The sequence below is a fragment of the Furipterus horrens genome, unplaced genomic scaffold (genome assembly GCF_987537825.1).
Source record: "Furipterus horrens unplaced genomic scaffold, mFurHor1.1.pri manual_scaffold_4, whole genome shotgun sequence".
Taxonomy (NCBI): Eukaryota; Metazoa; Chordata; class Mammalia; order Chiroptera; family Furipteridae; genus Furipterus; species Furipterus horrens.
The window spans coordinates 660691-682419 of record NW_028327174.1 but is presented as its reverse complement, the minus strand read 5'-3'; the positions used below and the strand labels follow the sequence as shown (position 1 = coordinate 682419).

At 61.7% G+C, this 21729-nt stretch overlaps 1 protein-coding gene across 1 annotated transcript in view; it reads right to left on the bottom strand.

Annotated features, from left to right (window-relative positions):
* Nucleotides 1-853: 853 nt before the first annotated feature.
* Nucleotides 854-21729, bottom strand: part of BRD1 (bromodomain containing 1) — a 41654-nt gene continuing 20778 nt past the window's right edge. Inside the window, exons 4-13 of the mRNA XM_090272246.1 lie at nucleotides 21376-21507; nucleotides 20888-21016; nucleotides 20156-20468; nucleotides 18785-19045; nucleotides 12620-12724; nucleotides 4295-4430; nucleotides 3667-3794; nucleotides 2674-2783; nucleotides 2308-2462; nucleotides 854-1583 (exon numbers count right to left, since the gene is read on the bottom strand). Coding sequence (XP_090128372.1) covers nucleotides 1400-1583; nucleotides 2308-2462; nucleotides 2674-2783; nucleotides 3667-3794; nucleotides 4295-4430; nucleotides 12620-12724; nucleotides 18785-19045; nucleotides 20156-20468; nucleotides 20888-21016; nucleotides 21376-21507 — 1653 coding nt within the window. The 3' untranslated portion in view covers nucleotides 854-1399. The remainder of the gene's footprint in view (nucleotides 1584-2307; nucleotides 2463-2673; nucleotides 2784-3666; nucleotides 3795-4294; nucleotides 4431-12619; nucleotides 12725-18784; nucleotides 19046-20155; nucleotides 20469-20887; nucleotides 21017-21375; nucleotides 21508-21729) is intronic.

Here is a 21729-nt window from a genome sequence, read left to right as displayed (position 1 = left end):
CAGCTGACGCCACCAAAAACCTCAGAGTCCCATCCACTCCGCTGAGACCCCACAAGGACACCCTCCGGTGGCCTGTGGAGGGCGCACCTGCCGCAGCCCAGGCACCAAGCAGCCGCGGCTCGCCCACCAGCAGGCCTCCGACAGGGGCCCCGGCCGGGCGCGTCCGTCAGACACAGGACAAAGCCATCAAAGGAAGACATTTATTTTCAAGTTTCTGTGGAGATGTTACAAACAACGAAGACTGAAAAGAAAAGAAAAAACATTTAAAAATCTCAAACTACCAGTTTAAAATAAAAATATGATTAGCTAAATTAATAAATAATGCCACCCCATGACACGGTTAAGATGCAGGCGTGTCACGTGCCTCACGCTGGCGGGGACAGGCCGCCCGCCGGCCAGCGCTCTGGGATGTAGGAATGAAACGGCCACACCGTCCAAATCTTGACTTTATTTTTTAATATAAAAAAATGCAATTTTGGAAACCCACCCTACCTTTTCCCCTAACATAATGCTTTACCTTTTAAAAATAAAAATAAAGTACTAATTCTATGTACATCACAGGTACCATACAAAATGTATCCAAAGTTTCTATTGCTACCAAAGTGTTCTAAATCAAAACAAGTTACAGAAAGCCCCTCATTGTAAACAAGAGTACAAGTTACAAAACCAAAGAACACAGCCAGTAATTTATACAACGACCAACACGCCTGCTCCAAAGCAAGTCGGATGTTTATGTGCCTGTATAAAATTGCATATCAATATATTTTGCAAATTTATTTTTCATTATAAAGCAAATGAATACACTTTCTACAATAAATAATCCGCTGGGGGGCATCCCGTGGGCAGCGGGGGTGGCCAGCAGGGGGCAAAGACCAAGGGCAGGTGGGCCGCGCCCACGGGAAGACCGCCCGCCCGCCCGCCCGCACGGGGCGGCGGAGTGTTTTTGGTGATTTGCAGGTGATGTGCATGGCATAAGTTTATTCTCCCCCTTTCCACAAAGTACCATTCAAAATAATGTCATTTCTTTCTTAAAATACATTTGTCATTGTAAATTTACATCCCATCTTATTAAATAACTGGTACTCTGTGTAAAGAGTATGATTTACAAAATTATTAAACATTCAAAAGTCTTTAAAAAAAAGCTATGGATCAAAGGAAGTGGTGTGAGCCCGGCCTCCACTGTGACCCGTCACAAGCCGAGCCGCGCTCGGGGGAGGCGCCTGCCGTTCTCAGAGCGCCGAGACAGGGGCGGTTTCATAGAAAACCTGGACATAAAAACTCCCCCCTCCCCGGGGAAAAAGAACGAAAGAACAACACCTGAAAACCAGAATAAGTTAGGCTCTGAGCGATACACAGACATGTACAGGCATCAACCACATATGGACACGGCGGGCAGCCCTCAGTCGATGTCACTGAGGTCGCTGGCGGGCTCCCCGTGCACGCGGCTCAGGTGGCTCATGGCTCGGTCGAAGGCGACCCTCACGGCCTTCCGGATGCTCGAGTTCCTCCCCTCCATCATCTTTAACTTGTCTATCGTCTCGTCGATCCCGAGGGGGACCATCTTAGACTTTGGGAGCCACTGCCTTTTTGAAAGAAAAGAGATGGCAACAGTGAGAACTGCCCGCACCGTCACTCTGTCACCCTTCACGTCCCAACCCAACAACTCAGAGCTCTCTGGGGACATCAGGCACTGTGGGGCCCTGGGTGGCAGAGAGGCGGCCACTGAGCCACCAGCACTAGTCAGCTGGGGGCCGCGGGGCAGGAGCACAGCCCGACCTGCCACCGCACCTCTGCAGGGTGGCAGCTCCGGGCCAAACCTGGTCCCTCCTCTCCTCCACGATTCCCAGGGGCCGCAGGTGCAGGAGCCCCACCAGCGTCCCGTGGCCCGGCAGCACGACACACAGCCCCGGCCCAGCCCAACACGCAGGCCAGCGGGCACCCACGCAGCAGCCCCACCAGGCGCCGGCACACCTTCCACCGCACCGCCCCCAGCCCCGCAGCAGGCGCGGGGCCACAGCTGTGAGGCCGGAGCTCCTCCGCTAAAGTCGCCGGAGAGGCTGCCGTCCGCACAGTGAGCTGCCAGCCTGACCAGTGGCACGGGGTCGGCCGCCTCTGCACGTCCGCTCGCCCATTACACTCAAGAGGCGCGCCAGGGGCGGGACCGTCCAGGTAAGAAACAGAGATGGGACCTGCCGGTCTGCAGCGCCCACGCAGAGACCTGGCGGAGTTCAGCGCTCGTCCCCGCCCCCCAGGAGGCCGGGCAGCTCGCGCGCCTCCGTGGTCCCGCCGCCTGCACACAGCGCTCACCAGCTTCTCTTGTTGTCAAAGAAGAGGACGAGGAACAGCTTCTCGTCGGCTTTGGTCTGCATGTGCTCGCCTATCTTCAGCACGTCCAGCGGCGGGGCCGGGATGGTGACCCCGTTGTGGTGGCCAGGCACCCGCGGCATCTTGGGGTCAATGATCTGCCGAGAGGACGTGTGCGGTCACACGTGGGCGCTGGCCCCACCCGGCAGGAAGCCCTGGGCCCCATGGGGGTGGGTTTGGAGCGGCTCTCCCAGTCCCAGCACCCCGCATGCAGGCCTCTCAGCAGGAGCGCACAGGATCCCCAGTCCCGGACCTGGGGGCACCCTGGCAGCAGCACCGACCCCCATGCCCCAGGCCCCCGGGACTCACCAGGGCGGGGTACGAGGGGTAGCCGCTGCACTTGGCCCACACCACCTTCAGAGGCTCGAGAGCAGAGGCTGCGGCGTCCGTTGAAATCCACATGCTGTTCTGACCCACTTCTGGAGAAAGACAGAACGAACGGAGAAGTGAGTCACTGGGGGGACAGGTGCAGGTCCTCCCCAGGCAGCGGCCCCCTCCCCACACAGGCCTGGAACGGCACACCTACCCCTGGCCTGAGGGCACCTGAGGCCCCTGCACTCTTTGCCACCCAGGCTTCCTCACGCCCCTCCCCCGCTCAAGGGCCGCTGACTGCCAGGTTCCCAACATCTCCCCCTCCTGAGCTCCCCCCTCCGCCCTGGTGCCGACCTCTGAAGGAGGGCCCCCGGTGGGTCTCTGTAATGGACACCCCAAACTGAAAGCCACAGCCCTGGCTCCCTCACCCGCTCCCCCTCCTCAGCCCTCCCACACACTCGGGGGCAGGGAGCCCTACCAGACTCCCGGAGCTTCCCAGGAAGTCCGTGCCCACATCCTGGCAACCAAGGTCCCCCCCAGTCCCCAGCCCACTCTCCATGCAGCCCAGGGGGCCGCTCACCCACGCGGGTCAGACACTCTGCCCACATCTCCAGCCCGGACTCCACTGCCTCTGTACAGCTCAGCTGCTGAAGCTGGGGACCCCCTCCCACAGCCCCACACTTGGCTGCAAATCACAGGAGCCCCACGAACGTCAGGCGGCCCCAGCAGAGTCTCAGCCAGGAACTGCTCAGGGCGCGTGCTCTGCACAGAACACGCTGCCGCCAAAACCGTCACCCCCACAGAGCCCAGCAGGGGCCGCACGGGCCCAGCGCACCCAGCGCACCGCCTCCCGCCCGTGAGCGGCAGCCAGCCTTTGCGGGAGGGGCCGGCGCCCACCAGGTCCCGAGTGGGAGGCAGACGCAGCGTCCCGACGGGCTGCCCTCTGGGAGTGCCGGCGGAGGGCAGCGAGGGTGCTGGGCGCGCACTCACCAGCCGCGATCCTGGCCGCCTTGGCATAGTTTCCGTTCTCGATGCACGAAATCAGCTCGCTGCGGTCCTCCAGCGTGTGCCTGCGCACCAGGGCCGGCTTGCCGCGGCCACACCTGGGGGCGTGAAAACTGCGGGAGGAAGGGCAGGCTGCGTCACAGAGCAGCCCGTGCGGCCCCGCCCACACAGGGAGCAGTCTGCCCCCGGCGGGCCGGGGCGCGCGGGGCCCCCTCCAGGCAGCTGGCCCAGGCTGTGCTCACCACCATGCCAACAAAGGCCAGACTTTGTGAGGAAAAGACAAAGTACAAATTAACTACAGACTTGAGTCATACTTTCATGTACTTGTACTTCCCATTTCTAGTTAAGTTCCACAGAACAGGTTAACGTGTGCCTGGCTGGTGTGGTCAAGGGACCGAGCGCCGGCCTGAGAACCAAAGGGTCGCTGGTTCGATTCCCGGTCAGGGCACAGGCCTGGGTTGCGGGCCGGGACCCCAGTTGGGGGCAAGGAAGAGGCAGCTACACACGGATGTTTCTCTCCCTCCCTTCCTCCCTCCCTAAAAATAAATAAAACCTTTAAAGACCCTTTAACAGGCTAACATATACCCCCCGCGGGCAGGGGCCGTGCGCCCACCTGGCACCACACAGCGGGCTGCTGCTGGAGGAGATGCTGGACTCCGAGGCACAGCGGCGCCGTGGCGCGGCTTTCCTCCCGGGGCCGCTGCCCGGCTCCTGCTCGCTCCTCACGCCCCCGAAGCCATTGGTGAGACCTGCAACGGAACCGGCGCCTGAGCTCTGCCGCCAGAGCCGCGGCCCTGCGCACACCGCGCCCTCGGAACGCAGTCCGACGGCATCCTGGCTCTGCCGCCCCACACCCCCGGCACAGGACACATGGCACTGCTACCACGTGAAGGTAACAAACCATCATCCAGTTCCAATCAAACTAGTTCAGAGAACACCCGTCTGCAGAAGGTGCTCTTCTTATAAACTCGAGTGTGGAAGAGCCCCCACGAAGGCAAAGACAGGGCACCAGCCGCTCCCCCGAGGTGGACGGAGCCGCCCGCTGTCCACCAGCACCTGCTGGGGGTGCCCCACGCCTGGACCAGGCTCTGCACTGGGGAGCTTCCGGTGGGGACAGGAAGTCCACGCTTCAGGAAAACTCTCTTTCAAAAGGAAAGGATTAACAAGAGCTTCAAACACAACCTTGAAACTCTTTATAAAAACAGACCACAGGCGCCTGGCCGACCACATCGGGGGCGGGGGGCCGGACCAGCGCTGCTCCCTGGGGGCCGGCGACCGGCCATGACGTCGCCTCGGTCCTGAGAAGTCTTCAGTCAAAGCCAACCTCAAGACCAAACCCGACTGTCCTCCCCGAGAGCCACCTCTTCAGTGGACGGACGGCACACTGGTCAAGCCCTGCCACCGACACAGGCCCAGAGGACGCCGGGCAGGTTCCTCACACACACCGCTGTGTCACCCACCGGGAACCCAGCCCAGCTTCTTCCCGGGCGACACGGCCTCCTCCCCCTAAGAAAGAGTCCCTTTATTCACACCTAACCCATTAGGAACCCAGGTCTTTACAATGCTGTGAATGGAGGTCAGACGGCAGGGCTCTGTCACCTATTTCACGCGGCAGACGCTCGACTGCGCCGGGCAGCCCGGCTTCTCCCAGCAGCCTGTGCTCAGTGAGACTCCCAGTAACTCAGACCTTGTCACCGTTATCAGTCGTCACAGTGACCTCTGATCAGAGCCTCTGACGTTCCTACTGTCATTGTTTGGGGGCTCCGCTAACTGCACCCATTTCAGACGACGAACTTAATGGGTGACTGTCGCGTGTCCTCGCTGCCCCACCGACCCCGTCTCCCCCTGACCTCGGGCCTCCCTAGTCCCTGAGACACAGCAGCACTGAAATTAGGCCAATTAACACCCTCCAATGGCCTCCAACGTCCATGCGAAAGGGAGAGTCGCAGGGTCCTCACTTTAAATCAAAAGCCAGAGGGACTGGTGGGTGAGGACGGCGCCTCGAAAGCCGAGATGAGCCAAAGCCAGGCCTCTGGCAGCCACGGGCCCGGCTGGGGAAGCCAAGGAAAAGCCCTTGCAGGGAAGGGAAGGCGCCGCCCCAGTGAACGCATAGGTGATACGGAAGCGACCCGGCCTCACTGCCGACAAGAGCCGGCCGGCGTCAGCGGTCCGCACGGGAGATCACAGCAGCCGTCACGTTCCCTTGAGCCACAGCCCGACCCAGCGCCGGGCCCTGACCCGCTGCAATGCTGTGAGGGCCGAGAGGGGAGGCGGCTGCCGAAGGAAAGTCTGAAGCCGGCGGCGGCTGGCTGATGAGGCTGAAGGAGAGACGCGGTCTCTGTAACGTGGAAGTGCCAGGGCAGGCGGCAGCAAGTGGCCCAGGATGCCACTGCGATGACCGAGGAAGGGCCACAGCCTCGTCTGTAGATGAAAGACTGCTGCTGGAAGTCGCCACCTGGGGCTTTCAAAGCTCGAACGGAGAAGGCGGTGCTGGCTTCCCAGCGTCGGGGACAGGCCTGCTCTCCTGCGCTCTGGCGTGCAGCTGGGACCGTGGGCTGCAGCCAGTGCTCACTGACCACCCGCAAATCCGGGGCCCTTGAGAATCTGCTCATCCGCGCCGCCGGGGCCCCCGCCGTGGACGATCGGCCCGGGACACGGCGCGCCTGTGCGCACGCGGTTTACGGAACGACTTAATCAGCCCGCTGTGCAGACCCGCTGCTGCTCAGAAAAAAGGCTTCTCCCCAGACTTCACTGCTCGCTGACAACGCGCCTGGTCACCGAGAGCTCTTGGTGGAGACGGACGACGAGATGAGGGTAGTTTTCGCGCCTTTCTGTGGCCCCTGGATCAGGGACTGACTGACTTCCGAGCCTTATGACTGAAGAAACCCATCTTGTAAACCACAGCTGCCGCAGTGACTCCTCTGACGGATCGGGCGAGATGACCTGGAAAGGACTCAGCATCCTAGATGCCCGTGAGAACACGAGTGAACCAAGGGAAGCGGCCACAACATCGGCAACAGGGTGCGGAAGAAGGTGATCCCAACGCTCCTGGCTGACGCTGGGCGCTCAGGCCCCGGTGGAGGAAGTCCCTCAGGACGCGGTGAGAGCAGCGGGAGGACGAGCACTGGAAGCGGAGCCTGGAGGCGGGACTGAACGGCTGCCACCTCACGAGAGAACCTGGACGGATGAGGAGGTGCTTACGGATGAGCAGAAAGTGTTTTCTCAGACGGAATCGACTCCTGGTGAAGGTGCTGTGATGATGGTGAAGGGACAGCGGGATTTAGGGCATCACAGAAATGCAGGTGACAGGCAGCGGCAGCGTTTGAGGACTGGCTCCAGTTCTGAAAGTTCTGTGGCTAAAATGCACGCTACAGAGAGACGGCTCATGAAAGGAAGTCAACCGACATGACAGATGCCACAGCTCTCACTCGAGGACACTGACGCAGCCGCCCCCACCTTCAGCAGCCAGCCTGCTCAGCCAGCGAACAGCCGCATCAACGCCGGTTACAGCGGGCTCAGATGACGTTTAGCACTTTTCTTTTGCAATAAAGCATTTTTTAATTAAGGTACACACACTGTTTGTTCTTAAGACACAATGCCATTAAACACCCTTAACGTACTACTGTGTAGCGTGAGCAGTTTCCACGTGCACCGGGCCACCAAAACACCCGCGCGCCTCACTCTGCCAGTGTCTGCCGCACTGTGCTGGTCCGGGGCCAAGCCCACAGCACCGCCACGGGGGGCTGCATGCTTTTCCGTGTTTTCTCAACGACCGTGACTTAGGCCCTAACTAAGGGAAACGAATAAAACCCGGGTGGCAGCAAGGACAGAAAAGCGCGGACGTGAAGAAGCCTTGCCGCTCACTGAGCAGCCTGAAGCCCTGCCCTTTCCCGACGCAGGCCCCGGGCACCTTGCCCCATCTCTGCTGGACCGAACACCAAGGGCTTCAAGAAGAACCTAGTACCTTTCGTTTAAAACTAATTCCTATTTATAAGTGCTAAGTGCACACTGTCAGGGTGTTATGCTCATTCTTTAACCCGACGTGCGCAAGCAGCCACCAAACCATGCTGAAAGGGACAGCTGAGCACGGGACGCAGCACCTCCTCACCCCCCGACTGGGGAAAATCCGACTCCAGTCCCAACCCTGCCCCGGAAAAGGAGCAGCAGCAAAGGGCCGGCCCACATCGCCCCCTCAGGGCCGTCCAGGGCGCAAATTCTCAGGAGGGCTCAGAAGGCGCTCTCCGGGGACACTGGGATCCCCAAGAGCAGAGCTACCCTCTCCTCAGTCAGCAAGTCCGAGACAGCCCGCCCAGCCCACGCAGATGGACAGAGCCCGGAGTGCAAGACCCAGGTCTGAGAGAAGGGCCCCGGTCACACAGAGGCACAAGCGGGCCCGGGCCCAGCCCCAGCCAGGCCAGGAGGCCACTGCCTGCGCCCTCAGCGGCCCCGGGCAGCCCCGGACCTGAGCCTGGTCCAGGCGCACCCTGTGGCACCAGTCGGGGCGCCGAGGACACAAGCCTTGCGTCAACATGCAGCGGCCGGCCTCAGCCAGCTTCTAACCCCCTGGGCCCTCGTGTCTCCTCGCTCCTCCCTACAGCGGAGCTGAGCACGCCCCTCCAGGCGGAGCAGAAGAGGGCTGGGCCCGCGCCATGGGTCTTCAAAACAGTGACGGGCGGGTCTCCCCACCCGTGCAGGCACATGGAAGCACCTGGGAAGGCTCAGGGAGGGCCGAGCGCAGCGGGCCGAGGGCAGGCTGAGGGCAGCCCCAGCAGAGGAGGGGAGTCCGGGACGAAGGAGACCCGGCACCAAAACGCAGAGTGAGTCCGCACTTGCGACGTCCACTAGCAGATCACACGCTTGGGGACCACGACCTAAAGCCAGGCTCCCAGGCGACACTGAGGGCCTCAGTGGAGATGCGGGGAGGCCTCCACCTAAGCAATAAGGAGCATGCTTCCCTTCCGTCTAAGAACACAGAGGGCACACACCAGGGTGACAAGCACTCCAGATTTTCACGTGTTACCCGTGAAATGTCACCAAGCACCAGTCACTGTCACTCTCCTTCACTGGGCTCCCTGTGCAAACCCCTCCTGTGAACTGTGCCTTGGGGAGCCCACCGGCCACTGTTCAGAGACCCCGCGAGGACATGAACTGGCACTCAGTCAGGCAGGCCCTGGAGGGCTGCAGACATGGGCCGGGGACCCCCTCAGCCCCCCCAGCCACGTGACCAGCGGCGCCCACGGTCAGAGCCACCTCAGAGGCGGGAGGCCCACGTGCCGCAGGAGTGAGGCGGGGCGGCTCTCGGAGACCCATGGCACTCGAGGCTGCCACGCCAAGGCCTTCTAAGGGGACAAAAGCAAAGGCAAGGCCTCCTCTGCCCCCAAAGGCCAGAGCAACCCAGGTCGCCCTGGCTGGGCTCTCTCGCTGCCCCCTGGCCTTGCCGGGCACACCCAGGCCACGTGCGGGAGGAGGAGACTGACTCAGAGAGCTCTCGCCCAGGCCCAGCCTCTGAACGGCCGTGTGGCCAGGCGGAGAAAGCCTCCCGGGTGTGGCGGGCGAAGGTCCTCGCCCACCACACCCTCACTGGTCCCTGAAGAACCTTCTGGGTGGCAGCCGGCAAGAGGCAAAGCCATGCACCCCGGGCCACGTGGTGTGCACAAGTGCGCCCCTGGCTGCCATGCCACTCCCCGCAACATGCCCTCACAGATGCGGTCAGACGTGGGCCCCACCGGAGGGCATGGGGGCTGCGCTGGCCTCCTGGTGCAGAGGGCGGCCCGTTATATTGTCCACACGTTTTAACTTTTACTATTAGCAAGAGAATCACATTCGTGTGTGTGTTTCAATCTTTCAATAAAAACCCCAAACAAGACCCCCCACCCCGGACCCTGCTTGTGCCTGGGCCAGCTCACGGGAACACCGTGGCAGCGGGAAGCATACGGGGACACCTCCCGTCTCCCAGGCCCGGCGTCACTCCCTGCAGCAGTGCCTGGCATGGTGACCAGGGCGACACGCCTGCCCTCGTCAAAGCTCTTGGGGACGGCCAGGCCAAAAAGGAGAGAAAACAAAGCAGGGAAGGGAGGACACCGGGACGCAGACGCCGACGGCCGAGAGTCTCCTGGCCGTGTAGCGTGGAGCATGCGGGTGTGTCAGGCCCCGGCCTGCGCCAGCTGAGGGCACGATCAGAATCTGTGCAGTGAGTCCCTGGGGACGCGGGAGACGTTGGGCCGCTCGGAGGCGACCCGGCCCGCTGAGCCGGCGCCAGGCAGCTCCTCCTGGGGCGTCTGACTCTGACTCTGACTCACGGGGGGACAGGGCTCCGCGGGCCGGCGTCAGCGCACTGGTTTGGAGGGCGGCTGGGCCGGCGCTTCCAACATCATCCAAAGAACCCCGTGAGCTACGCGGCACAGCGGCCTCGGTTCCAAAGGACGACTCGGCACGGCTCCAGGCCCAGCTGAGTGGGAGAAAACAATCAGGGTCCACAGGGTGACCTGCCCAGCGTGTCAGGGGTTCAAACCAGACCCTAGAAAACAGCGGGAAAGCCACCTGGTCTGACTGAGACACCAACAGAGCAGCCTCCGCCCCGAACAGCCAAGGACGCGAGCAGAGTCCTTCCCGCCCGCTCTGCCCCTCCCCCCCACCTCGTGCACAGCGGGAGCCATGCGGCAAGAATCACAAGAGAGGAGACCAGGGGCCCGGGAGCTCGGGCCTGGCGGCGCACCGTCGTGAACGCGACGGTCACAGCAGAAAGCAGCCAGGAGACAGCAGCTCTGTGGGTGTGATGCAAGGAGCAGTCAGGGGCGCTGACCCCGGGGCGGGGCCACAGCACACGCCTCCCCACCGGCCGGCGTCAGCTTCTCCTCGGACTTGAAGTCCTGCAGCGCACGGCGGAAACCGGAGAACGCCCCCCAAGGCAGGAGAGCCCGCGGACCAAGCGTGCGGGGTGACCAAAAGCCCGAGGATTGCAAGCGCAGACCGCGAAGGCCGCAGCTCGGAGCAAGGGGCCCAGGTGCGCGCCCGGACGGGTCGAGGCCAGACGTGGACGGAGGGCAGTGCTGGCCGGAGCTCTGCCCACGTGCTGCTGAGGCTCCGGGCCACGCAGCAGTGTGAGGCCCCACCCTCCGCCCCGACCCTACGGCCACTCTGGGACAGGAGCAAAGGTCTGCACTTCAGTCCGGACCACGTGACACGGACACGCCTCCCAGGCCCGCTGCTGCCATGCGCAAACCCCCACTCAGGTGCAGAGAAGCAAGAGGAGGAGGACACATTATTTCCTACAAGGGACGCCAGGAGCCCCCTGAAAGCCATGACTGCCAGGCTGGCGGGGCCTCACCCACAGTCGGAGGCCCCAGGAGCCCCTGCTGGGCGAGGCGCAGGCCACGGCGGGACCTGACCGGACGCAGGCTCCTCAGCGGGGCACGCGAGCAACAAGGCCCTGCTCAGGTGCTGCCCTGTGGGGGCACGGCCCACGGCGCCCCCGCCTCCAGCGCTGGCTGCGGGGCGCCTCAGACACTCAGAGCAGGCTGCACTGACTTCCCAGGGAAGGCCACGCACGGCGACAGGAAATGCCTGGGCCCTGAGGTGAGCGCCCCCCACACCTGCACCACATCCTGGGAACACGAGAGGATCTCTTGTCACCCAGGAATGTGATGGTCTTAACAGGTTATTAAAGACCACCAACTTGATATCCACCCGCCAAAATAAAAGGGGACCTGGTAGAGAATTTCTGTAAAATCGCGTGGAAGTTTCCTAGCGCTGCAATGAGCCTGACGAGCAGTCAGCCTGGCAGCAAGAACTGGCTGTGGGCTGCAATGCAGGCTGTGCACCCAGTGTGAGCACCTGCCTGCGCCACCTCCTCCGCGTGGACGCCTCAGCCACTGGGGGGACGGGGCACGGGCGGGGGTACCCCCCCAACCCTGCCCTGGCAGGTGCCAGGATGCAGATTTGCTCTCTGCCTCCCAGCCCCGCGCCCTCACAGCCAGTCCAAGCGCCCTGACGACAGGGCAGCCACCAGCAAGCCCACGGCTTGTCTAGACGTCGCAGATGGACCAACAAGAAACAAAGACCAGAACCCACGAAGCAAACGTGCAAACATCTCCAGAAGGAGGTGTCGGGGCCAGAACGAGCGCCTCCCGGCAAGCCACGCAGAGGGCGACAGGCCCACCAGTGTCGGCAACACCGACTCCTGGCCGTGCCAGAGGCCGAGGACCAGGCTGCAGAGGGCGCGGCGCCCCCTTCCGGCTCGACCCCTGGGGCCCCGTGGAAATGCTGTCAACGAAAGGCACGTGTTGGGACCTCTTGGTCACTTATCTGAACTAATCTTAAGTTATAAAAGCTTACTGGTCAACGAGAAACGTTCTCAAGTGTTACTGTGACAGGAAGCAACAATCCACGTGGTAACAGGCTACGCAGAGCAGGAAGAACATCACAAAGCTCTTCAACCAACCAGGCCAGCACCGCGCTGCTTCAGCCCAAGGGCAGCAGCCTTTCCGAGGGCCCAGGGCCCGTGCCGTCGCAGAAAGGAACACCCCAGCACGCGCAGACTAGAGCCACTCGACGTCACCCCAACACACGTCCCTCCAGTGGGCTCCACGAGCCAGGCCCGGCCTGCCCCACGCCAGCGGAGCACCTGCGTGCACACTGCATGCAAGTGAGCGACTCCAGAGCTGCCCCTCCCCCCGCCCCCTGCAGACAAATTCGGAGGGAGGACGAGCAGGATCGGACCGCCCATGCCAGGTCAACTGTGGCCAGTGGCCACCCCGAGAGGGCGCCTGAGACCTACGAGTTAGGGCTTTTCAAAGACAAACAGGACCCCTGCCTCCGTATCTGGAAGTGACGAACACCGAACAGTGAGCTGAAACGCCGCAGCCGGGCGGCGCTCCCGACGGCGGGGCCCGCCGACCCCGGGGGGAACAGAAGGGCGGTGAGGGCGCCGCGCATTTACCTGTGTCCAGGCGCTTTCCCGGGGACCCCTCCTCCACCTCGGAGTCGCCGCAGGTGCTCCGCGACCTTTTTCTTGGCTGCAGAAGAGTCTCCAACCTCGGAAGGACTACAGACAAAAAGGTTTTGGTCCCTAGCTGAAGAGAAGTTGGCTGGGTTTCAGTGTTCTTGGCAGACTTTGGGGGGCTTACACTTTTCGATTTGCAGAAGAGAACAGAGGTGCGTCTGTTTACATCGCTTGCTGGCTCCGCCACCGCGGAGGCCGCCGCCGCCGGCGCCCCGCCACTGCGGGCGAGGGTGGGCTCTGCAGGGTGTCCGATTACCAGTGCGCTCTGAGGGCACGTGCTATGTGATGCATTATCAAATGTGACTCTTTTGAAAAGTTTACTCTGCTCTGGGTTGAGTTCTACTGGTCTGAGGGTTGGTGGTTCTGAATTAGTCTCCGAGTTTGAAGGAAGAGGTAATGCATCTGATGGTTCAAGTTTAGGGGGAGATTTATCTCCTGAAAAAATTATAAATAAAGTGATTTTTGAAAACTGGTAATTAAAAAATCTATTATAAAACTTACTACAAATGTGAAGTCCACCAAAATACTAGTTCAGTTACAGAAACAAAGCATCACACACAACTGTCTACAGGCGGGGAGGGCCGCCAGGTCTCAGCACGTGGCCACAGGCTGGGGACCCCCCCTGGCGCCGGGCCCCTCGGGAAACGGCCAGGAAAGACAGCCTCCCACTCGCCAGCACTGAGCACAGCCTTCAGGGGCGCGGCTGCTGCAACCCACCGTCCACTTACCTGGAGGAAGGAAACCAGCGCGCACACCCACGGGTCTAGCCGGCGTCCCCACCCCCGGGCCTGGGCCGCAGTTTAGCCCACAGAAGCCAACACTTGCACCTCGTTGCCGACCAGGAGTTCCTGAGTCGATGCCAAAACCAGGCGGCACTGAGCAGCCACGAATGGTTTTGAAGGAAAGCAGGAGAAACCACCAGCTCGGCTCTCAGAACACAGATTTCTGTGCCGCGTTCTGAAATGCTACAACCTAAGTTCTTTCTGTTATGACTTCAAAAATAAAAGCAATCTTTGGAAGAAGACTATTTTAACCTCTTTTAAAGGGTTTTTAAAAACTTCTAACGTAAAATCAGGAAGTCTGAAAACCACACAGAGCGGAGCCCTCGCTGCCACCCTGGAGAGGCCTCGCACGACGGCCGGCCGCCACGTGAGGCTGTGGCCACTGGGATGAGCAGGCGGCTTCTTCCTGAGCAAGACTGACCGTGGCTACAGGACGTGTGATCTACAGCCAGGAGCAACCATGTCAATGACCCTGAGTGGTGTCTGTTACCTCAGTGTTTTATACTGCACTAAACCTGCAAACGCCCCCAAACCCCTTGAAAGATGTCACGTGAACACTTGAACCCCAAGTTCATTGTGAAAATAAAAAGCCGCACAACCTGCAGGTCCACGTGGGCCTCGGAGCCGGGCAGAGGACTCCCCACCAAGGGGGCACCACTCTCTCCCGCATACCCCACACCCCAAAGCGTGACAGAGCACCCACCCCAGGGCTCGGCGAGGGCGAGCGCAGCAGCCGCCACAGGAGCTGCCAAGGTGCCCTTGTCGCCCAACCAGGCCACTGCAGACGCCGCCCAGAGGACGCCGCTCAGAGCCGCCTGCCTCACGTGTTGACTGGCGAAGTCACTGACCAGGGTACGGAGACCACACTATGAAGCGCCCAGGACCGCCACGCAGATCGGCATGGGGGGCACGCGGCCTTCCTGCTGAGCGCGCCCCGCTGCCCACACACTCCTGGGTCCCAGTGCCCCACACAGGGCAGGGGCTCGGCTGCAGCCCGGCGCTCCCTTCTCCAGCAGACCCCAGCCACTCTCCTCCTCCTCCTCCTCTCTCTCCAGCCGGCCCCTCGGGCCCCCACATCAAGCACTCGACCTGACCACTCATCGAAGTGCCCATCACAACACCCACAGAAGTCCACCTCGGTCCGGCCAGTGGGCCTACGGAGCCCCTCTGCCCCCCTGCACTGCTCCTTCCAGCTGCGCTCTCCCATCACAGCCGGGCCCCTCACGGGCCACCTCCAGCGCCCACTCCTCCTCAAAGGCCAACCTCAGCCCCAGGGCCCGCCCAGGCCCGCAGGGCAGAAGCCCACCATGAGTCCCTGGCTGTGCACATGAAGCCCTGGACCAGCACAGCCCACACCCTCTCCCGCCTCTCACACTCAGTCCACACGGGCAGCTGCTGCCCGAACGGGAGCCCCACACCAGACGCAAAGGGATCTCACCCGGGGGCCACATTTGCTCTGCGGTCACCAGGCGCCCGAAGGCACTAAGGGGCAGGCCAGTGAAGGGCCACAGTCCAGCCAAGGCTGCTCCATGGCCCCGGTGCCTGGCCCGCCAGCAGAGCGGGTGCCCCGCCAGGACCGGGAGCAGAAACCCCACGGATGTTCACACACACAACTGCATGTAATTTAACTGTGTGAGAAGTTAAAGCCCGGTGAACTTCTGGAATAAACTCTATGCAACACAGACTTGTAAATACAAAAGCCAGGATCCAAAATCCCACCCTTGGGACTGTATCGCATCCACAGGACGGCCGCAGGCCTCACCTTGGGGCGCCAGCTGCCATTCCGGGGGCTCACACATGTGCAGCCACAGCCTGACAACACGCCCCACGCCCGCTCGCCAGTCACGCCCACCGACACCGCGTCAGCACCCCACCCCTGCACAGTCACAAGTACAGCGGGGTCCCCGCGGCCTCGGCACGCAGGACCAGCGCAGCGCCTCCTGCTGGCCGCGCTGAACAAGCCGACCCAGGAGCCTCCGTCAAGGGGACGGGTCAGTCCTCCAACAGCAAGGCAGAGCTCAGAACGCGACCTCCAACCCCAACACCCGAAAGCAAGAGCCCCTCCTGGAGCCTCGGTGAAGACACCTCACCCTGCCCGCAGCCTGCTGTCCTCGCAAAGCCACCAGCCAGCCGGTGGAACCGAACTCCGTGAGGAGGCGAAGCAGCCAGGCCTCTCCAAGCTGCCGGCCACACGCAGGGCCCCCTGCGGGACGTAGGAGCGGTGACACGCCACCTCTGGCTCTGACTGAGCCTCACCCGGGTCCAGGCACCTCGGAAAACAGCCCCGAACTGGGCCGCGACTCAGATAACCCTGAAGCAGCCACACAGCCACAGGAGCACTGGCTCCAAACCGCAGGGCGTGCGTGACAGGGGCCCTGCTGCTGGCTCCTCACCTCCAGGGACCGACTCAACAAGAGGAATGTCCCTGGGAACCCCGAGCCAAGGAGGCCTCCCCTCCTTCGGACGAGGGTGGCTCAACGGGCCTGACGCCCACCCGTTATTTTCCTGTTCTTCAAACAGAACCCACGTAAATGCGGAACTACAGCCAGGACAGTCTCTGGCGTTACGGCATCTACAGTTTTAGACATGATGACAACGCTGCTGCAGGAAGAGCCCCGGCCCCTGTGCTGCTGGCAGTCTCTCAGGGTCGTGTTTCTATAGCAACGTAAACAACTGGACTTCCCAGGCTGCTGTCTCCTCTCCGTCCCCCTTTCCCATCAGCTGGAAGTAAAATGCCCTTGCGGCGGATTTGGTCACGTTTAACAAGGGCACACACGACAGGCAATTGCAGGCCACCTTTTAGCTCAGATATCAGTGTGCGTTTCCTTTAAAATGACCCTAGCGCCACCAAGGAGCAAAGGTGGCTTTCCAAGGGACTAGGCCTAACTGGGGGCCCCGGCCTGACAGGTGAGGGGGCCTGTCACCCCTCGGATGGGGACCCAAGGCCGAGGAGGGAGCCCCGGACAAGGGAGTGAGGGGCCATACACCCTGGGCAGTGGGAGACCTAGACGCTGGGGAGGAGGAAGGTCTGAGACCTGCTACTCCAATGATGGTCAATCCACCTGACTGCTTCTCCTCAACTCCCTCTTTTCAGGACAAGTCACACACACACAGTGGCCTTCCCAAAAGACACAGAGGGCCAGGACCACAGCCACAGCCTGGGTGATGAGCAGGGACTGGATGGGAGGACGGGGGTGCCCTGCACACCCCCCACCCTACAGGTCCTGCGATGTCTTGGGGCACTCAGCCCCCAGGGGCGCAGCAGGCCTGACAACACAGGCCACCCTGGATTCCAAGGACCCACTCAGCACAAAAGGGGGGCGGCCTGAGACCCCAAATACGTCTGGCTGCCAGAGGCTCCTGTGAGCGAGTGCACGTGAAAACCGAACCTTCCTGGCAGGGAGACCAGTAAAAACTGAAGCTGCTTCTGTCCCAGGACCGACTAGGATTTATATCACCCCAAGAGGAAGTGCTAGAGACCACACCTCCCGCGAATCACAAAACCGAACACCAGGCGCCCAGTGAGGAAAGGCCGCTTCTTAGCTGTGCGTACAGGTCACTCCTGGGAGAAAACCTCAAGGGCTCTGGGTCTCGCGCCCCAGGACCTGGCAGCAGGACCCATGGGAGCCGTGTGAGACTCAGAGGACCAAGCGCCCACAGCGCCTGCCTGGGGAGCTGGCAGACCGGGTGCCCCCACAGGACACACCACGTGGTCGCCACCAGGGCACCGCAGACCGCCCACGGCGGGCGAAGGGACTATCAAAAAAGCCAACTGCAGAACAGTCTGTATTGTATCCACGTTGTTTTTTAAAACTCAGATTATAAACTGCCACTGGTTGCACTAGGGAGTCGGACCCCACTTTTTACTGGGTCGGCCAAGAAGTTCATCTGGTTTTTTTCTGTACGACGGCTTTGGTAGCACTTAGTTGTCTGAAACTTCATTCGAAACAGTTTTGTTCAGCTGTATTCTGACAGTTGTCATATCAGTGTGTGTTCAAAAAAAAAAAAAATTGGCGTATTTTTGTGCAGCCATTTTAATATTGAAAATGGAAGGAAACAAGCATATTATGCTTTCCTGTTTCAGAAAGGTAAAAACACAACAAAAGAAGATTTGTGCAGCATGTGGGGAAGGTGCTGTGACCGACTGAACGTGTCAGAAATGGTTTTCAAAGTTTCGTGCTGGAGATTTCTCTCTGGACAACCTTCCACGGTCGGGGAGACCAGTTAAAGTTGACAGCTGACATACTCAAAATGTCCAAATTAATAAAGTCATTGATGAAAATGGAAAATGTGTTTTGCCCTGGCTGGTGTGGCTCAGGGGACTGAGCACCAGCCTGTGAACCAAAGGGTCGCCGGTTCGATTCCCAGTCTGGGCACAGGCCTGGGTTGCGGGCCAGGTGCCGAGTTGTGGGCACGCAAGAGGCAGCCACACATTGGTGTTTCTCTCCTTCTCTTCCTCCCTCCCTTTCCCTCTCTCTAAAACTAAATAAAATCTTAAAAGAACAATGTGTCTCTCTTTTATAGAAAAAACCACATGGACCTCACGGCCAACCCAGTGTTCTGTGTAGCTGAACCACGCTGACTCTGAAGTTAGAAAACAGGGCAAAAAAAAGAAGGGAAGGGTTCCCAAGCAAGTTCCACCCACTCGAACCACTGGGGTTCCCATCTAAGGTCACCTCCCAGACACGACTCTCCCGTCCGCGTCGTTTTCCAAGTGGCGGGCAGGTGTCTGCTCCACTACGCCTTGCCCGTCCACAGAACACAGCTGCTCCCAGACACACTCCCTCTGTGACCAAGGGGAGTCACCTCTTTCAACGCTCTGCACGTGAGATACCAGTACGCAGCCAACACAGGGCTGCCCCGGGGACCCTGACGGAGCAGCTCAGGTCCCGCGCCTGCCCCCAGGACTAGCACCCACATTTCCATTCCTCCTTCGCAGACCTCAGAGAGCAGCAGGTAAGGGAGGGCACCTGACAGCAGCCCTTCCCAGGCTGCCCTTGACGACCTCGTGCGTACTGAAGGGCTCTCCTGCGCGCACAGATGCAGAGCCCAGCCAAGGCCACTGCTCCTGCCCACAGCCACCTCCACTCTTCAGCCTCTCTAGACGGCTGTGTAGGATCCAAACCTTCCTTTCTCAGTAGTTTTTCAGGACCCAGCTGAGAAAACAACCTTCTCTGTGCCTTAAACTCTGCCCTATTTAAGTGCCTCAACGCAGTGCCCAAGGCACACCGGTAAGGGCATGAAACGCCCGGCGGGGTGGGGGTCAGGGAGGGGCCCTGGGCCTTGGGGAAGACCGGCCCTGAGACAGCGCTGTGCTTACCTTCCTCCCCCGTCTCCTGCCCCAGCTGAGCACCTTCCTCTTCAAAGCCGCCAGTACCTGACTCCGAGGGCGGGGGCTGACTGTGCTGCTGGCTGAGCTTGTTCCGAACGAGAGCGATCTCCTTTTTCAGTAGCTTGGCCCGCTTGCTCCTTGACCCGCTGGACTTCATGGAGCAGGTGAGGTCCAGCTTGTCCAGCAGCTCCCTCAGCTGCTCCTCCAGGCTCATGTGGGCCCTGCTGGCCGGGCTCAGCAGCCTGTCCACTGGAGGCAACAACACACGGCCATCGGTTACCACACGCTGTGCTGCCTCAGGAGGTAAGACAACCTTCCCGCTCCCTCTGCCCCTTACACTGCCCTTGGCCAAGACCCCCTGCTCAGGTCCCTCCACCCACGCTCTAAACCCGTGACAGGTTGCTGCCACAGGGAGACGTGCTTTGCACCCAAGGGTGTGAGGATCCAGGTGCACGGGATGAGGGGACACAGGTGCAGAAGCAGGGACAGTGCCTGAGTGACAGGCGCGGGCGCACCAGGCTCTCCTGTGCGGGGAGGACGGGCATGGAGCCCTGACGCTGGCTCGCGCCGGGGCCCGGGCTGGGCCGTGCGTGCGTCACAGCTGACCCCGAGCCCCCGTCTCAGACGCAGGCCGTTGTGTGGCTGAGAGCACGTGGGCTGCGAAGTCCTCAGACGATTCTGAGTTCCAGGCAAGTTTACTACAAACACCCCTAGTGGTTTCAATCCGAGCAAAACACCAGCATCTTTGAAGCACAAATTACCTTAAAGTAGAGCGCCTGCTAAGAAAGAAACCACTCTTTAGAGCTGCCTGAGTAGAGTCAGAGGTGGGGTGGAGGAGGGGAAGCGGAAGAGGGGAAGCAGGGGAGACACCAGCGCAGCCGTGCACTCTCCCCCCCCCCCCCCCGGGTGAGAAGCCTGTACCCCCTCAGCACAGGGAGAACAAGGCGCCTAAGACCCAGCAGCCTGGCCCGAGTCCGCACCACCACCCTCAGAAACAGTCGCATAAACAAAAACGGCTAACGGCACCCGCAGAAGCCACGCAAGTCTGTGCTGCTTCCCGGGCTGAACCAGGGGGACCTGGGCTGTCCCCCACGGGCACCCGAGCCGTGGCAGGCCTGAACAGAGATGCTGCGAGTGCGAAGCACACACCAGGCGGCAGAGAGAGAAGAGGCCAATGGGAGATGTCCGCGGCGATGGGTCTACTGCGGGCCTGGAAGCCCACAGCCCCTCGAGGGTGCTGAGACGGGCTTCGCCTCCCTTCCCTTTCCTTCCTGAGGCTCCCGGAGAGCCTCGATCACACGGGGCGCACGCCCTAGGCCCAGGGGGGCCGAGCCCGCGGGAGGGCCCGGCGGTGCTTACCGTCCTCCCAGGAGAACGGCCGCCGAGGGGCTGCGGCGGGCCGCTCCGGCAGGTGCATCCCGGAGGCCTCCTCGAACCCGATGCCATCGGCCTGGCGCCGGGCCTGCCGCAGCACGACGCCGCCCTGGTCGCGCAGCCGCACCGCGGCCCTGTAGAACACGGTGTCCTTGGCGTTGTAGCGCATGCAGTTGTCCACGATGAGGTCGAAGTCCTCCTCGAACTCAAGGAGGCTCCTGTACCCTTGAGCTTCTAACCGCTTCCTCATCGTGGCAAAGTCCATGGGCTGCTTAATGTGGTCCAAGTAGTCTGGCACCTGACGCGGGGGGACAAGCCAGAGCCCTTACAAACAGAGAGGGGCCCCCCGTCGCTCCAGAGACCTGCCGCACACGTCACGCGCGGGAGGCCCCCTCGCACACACCCGCACGCACACACAGCAGACGAGCGGCAGCTCTGAGACACACGGAACTGAACCCCACGGGCCCTGGGACCCTGCGGACCCCAGCTCCTCACTACAGCCAGAGTGAGGGCTGCACCCGGCTGGGCAGACCGCGCCACCTGCCCAGAGGTCCCCTCCGGGCGGAAACTCACGCCGACCTCGTTTCTAACGTTTTACAACGAAAGGTGCCCCTTTCACAACTTAAGGAACAGATGACGTAAGAGAGAGAACTTCGAGCCCGCGGGCTCCCCGTCAGCGTGCGCGGGGGGCGGGGCAGGCGCCGTGTGCACACCCACCTCCTTCAGGCTCACCGGCTGGGCGAATATGCGAGCCGGGTCCTTGTCCTGCAGCTGATCCAGGACAGAGCGCAGCAGCACCGTGAGCGGGGTCAGCTGCAGCTCCAGCGCCATCTGCTCCACCTTCACCTGGGGAACAAAGGGACTCAGCGCTGACGCTTCCTGTCACCTGAGTGCTCAGGGCCGTCCCAGGGCCTACAGCTGCCACGCGCTCCTACTCAACCCCTAACTCCCTGGAGCCCAGGGAGTCCCCAAATACCCACCAGGTGCCGGCCCAGCTCCCACCTCCCGGGCCCCAGGCCCCCCAAACGCCCCATCCAACACCACACTGAGCCTGCAGCGTCCCTGCACCCTCCCGGGGTCAGTGCCCCCTTCCTCATCGGTGTCTGCAAGCCGGGGCGCCAGGACAGCTCAGAGGAGGGCCGGGGCCGCGGCTGCAGGCCCAGGAGCCCCCGCCCGGGAAGCCCACAGCCCCGCGCGGGCCTCACCTGCTCCCGCTTGAGCTTCTCGCGCTTGCGCAGGAGCTCGATCAGCAGGCGCGCGCGCTCCAAGTCGTGCCGCAGCCGCTGCCAGTACTTGAGCTTCTCCTTGGCAGCCTGCACCTCCTCGCTGTCTTCTCTCTGCAGAAACGGCGCCCCCGCGGTGAGCCCCCAGGCGGAGCAGGAGCCCCCGCGCCCCACCGGCCCCGGCCAGCACACGGGGCAGCAGGGCGGAGGGGGGCTGAGCGGGGTGCAGACCACCCTCCAGAGCCCACCAGGGTCCCTGCAGGCGGAGGGCAAGGGGCCCTCTCGCGACCCAAGGAGCTGACGGGCCAGTGTGAACAACGGCCCCATGCCGACCCC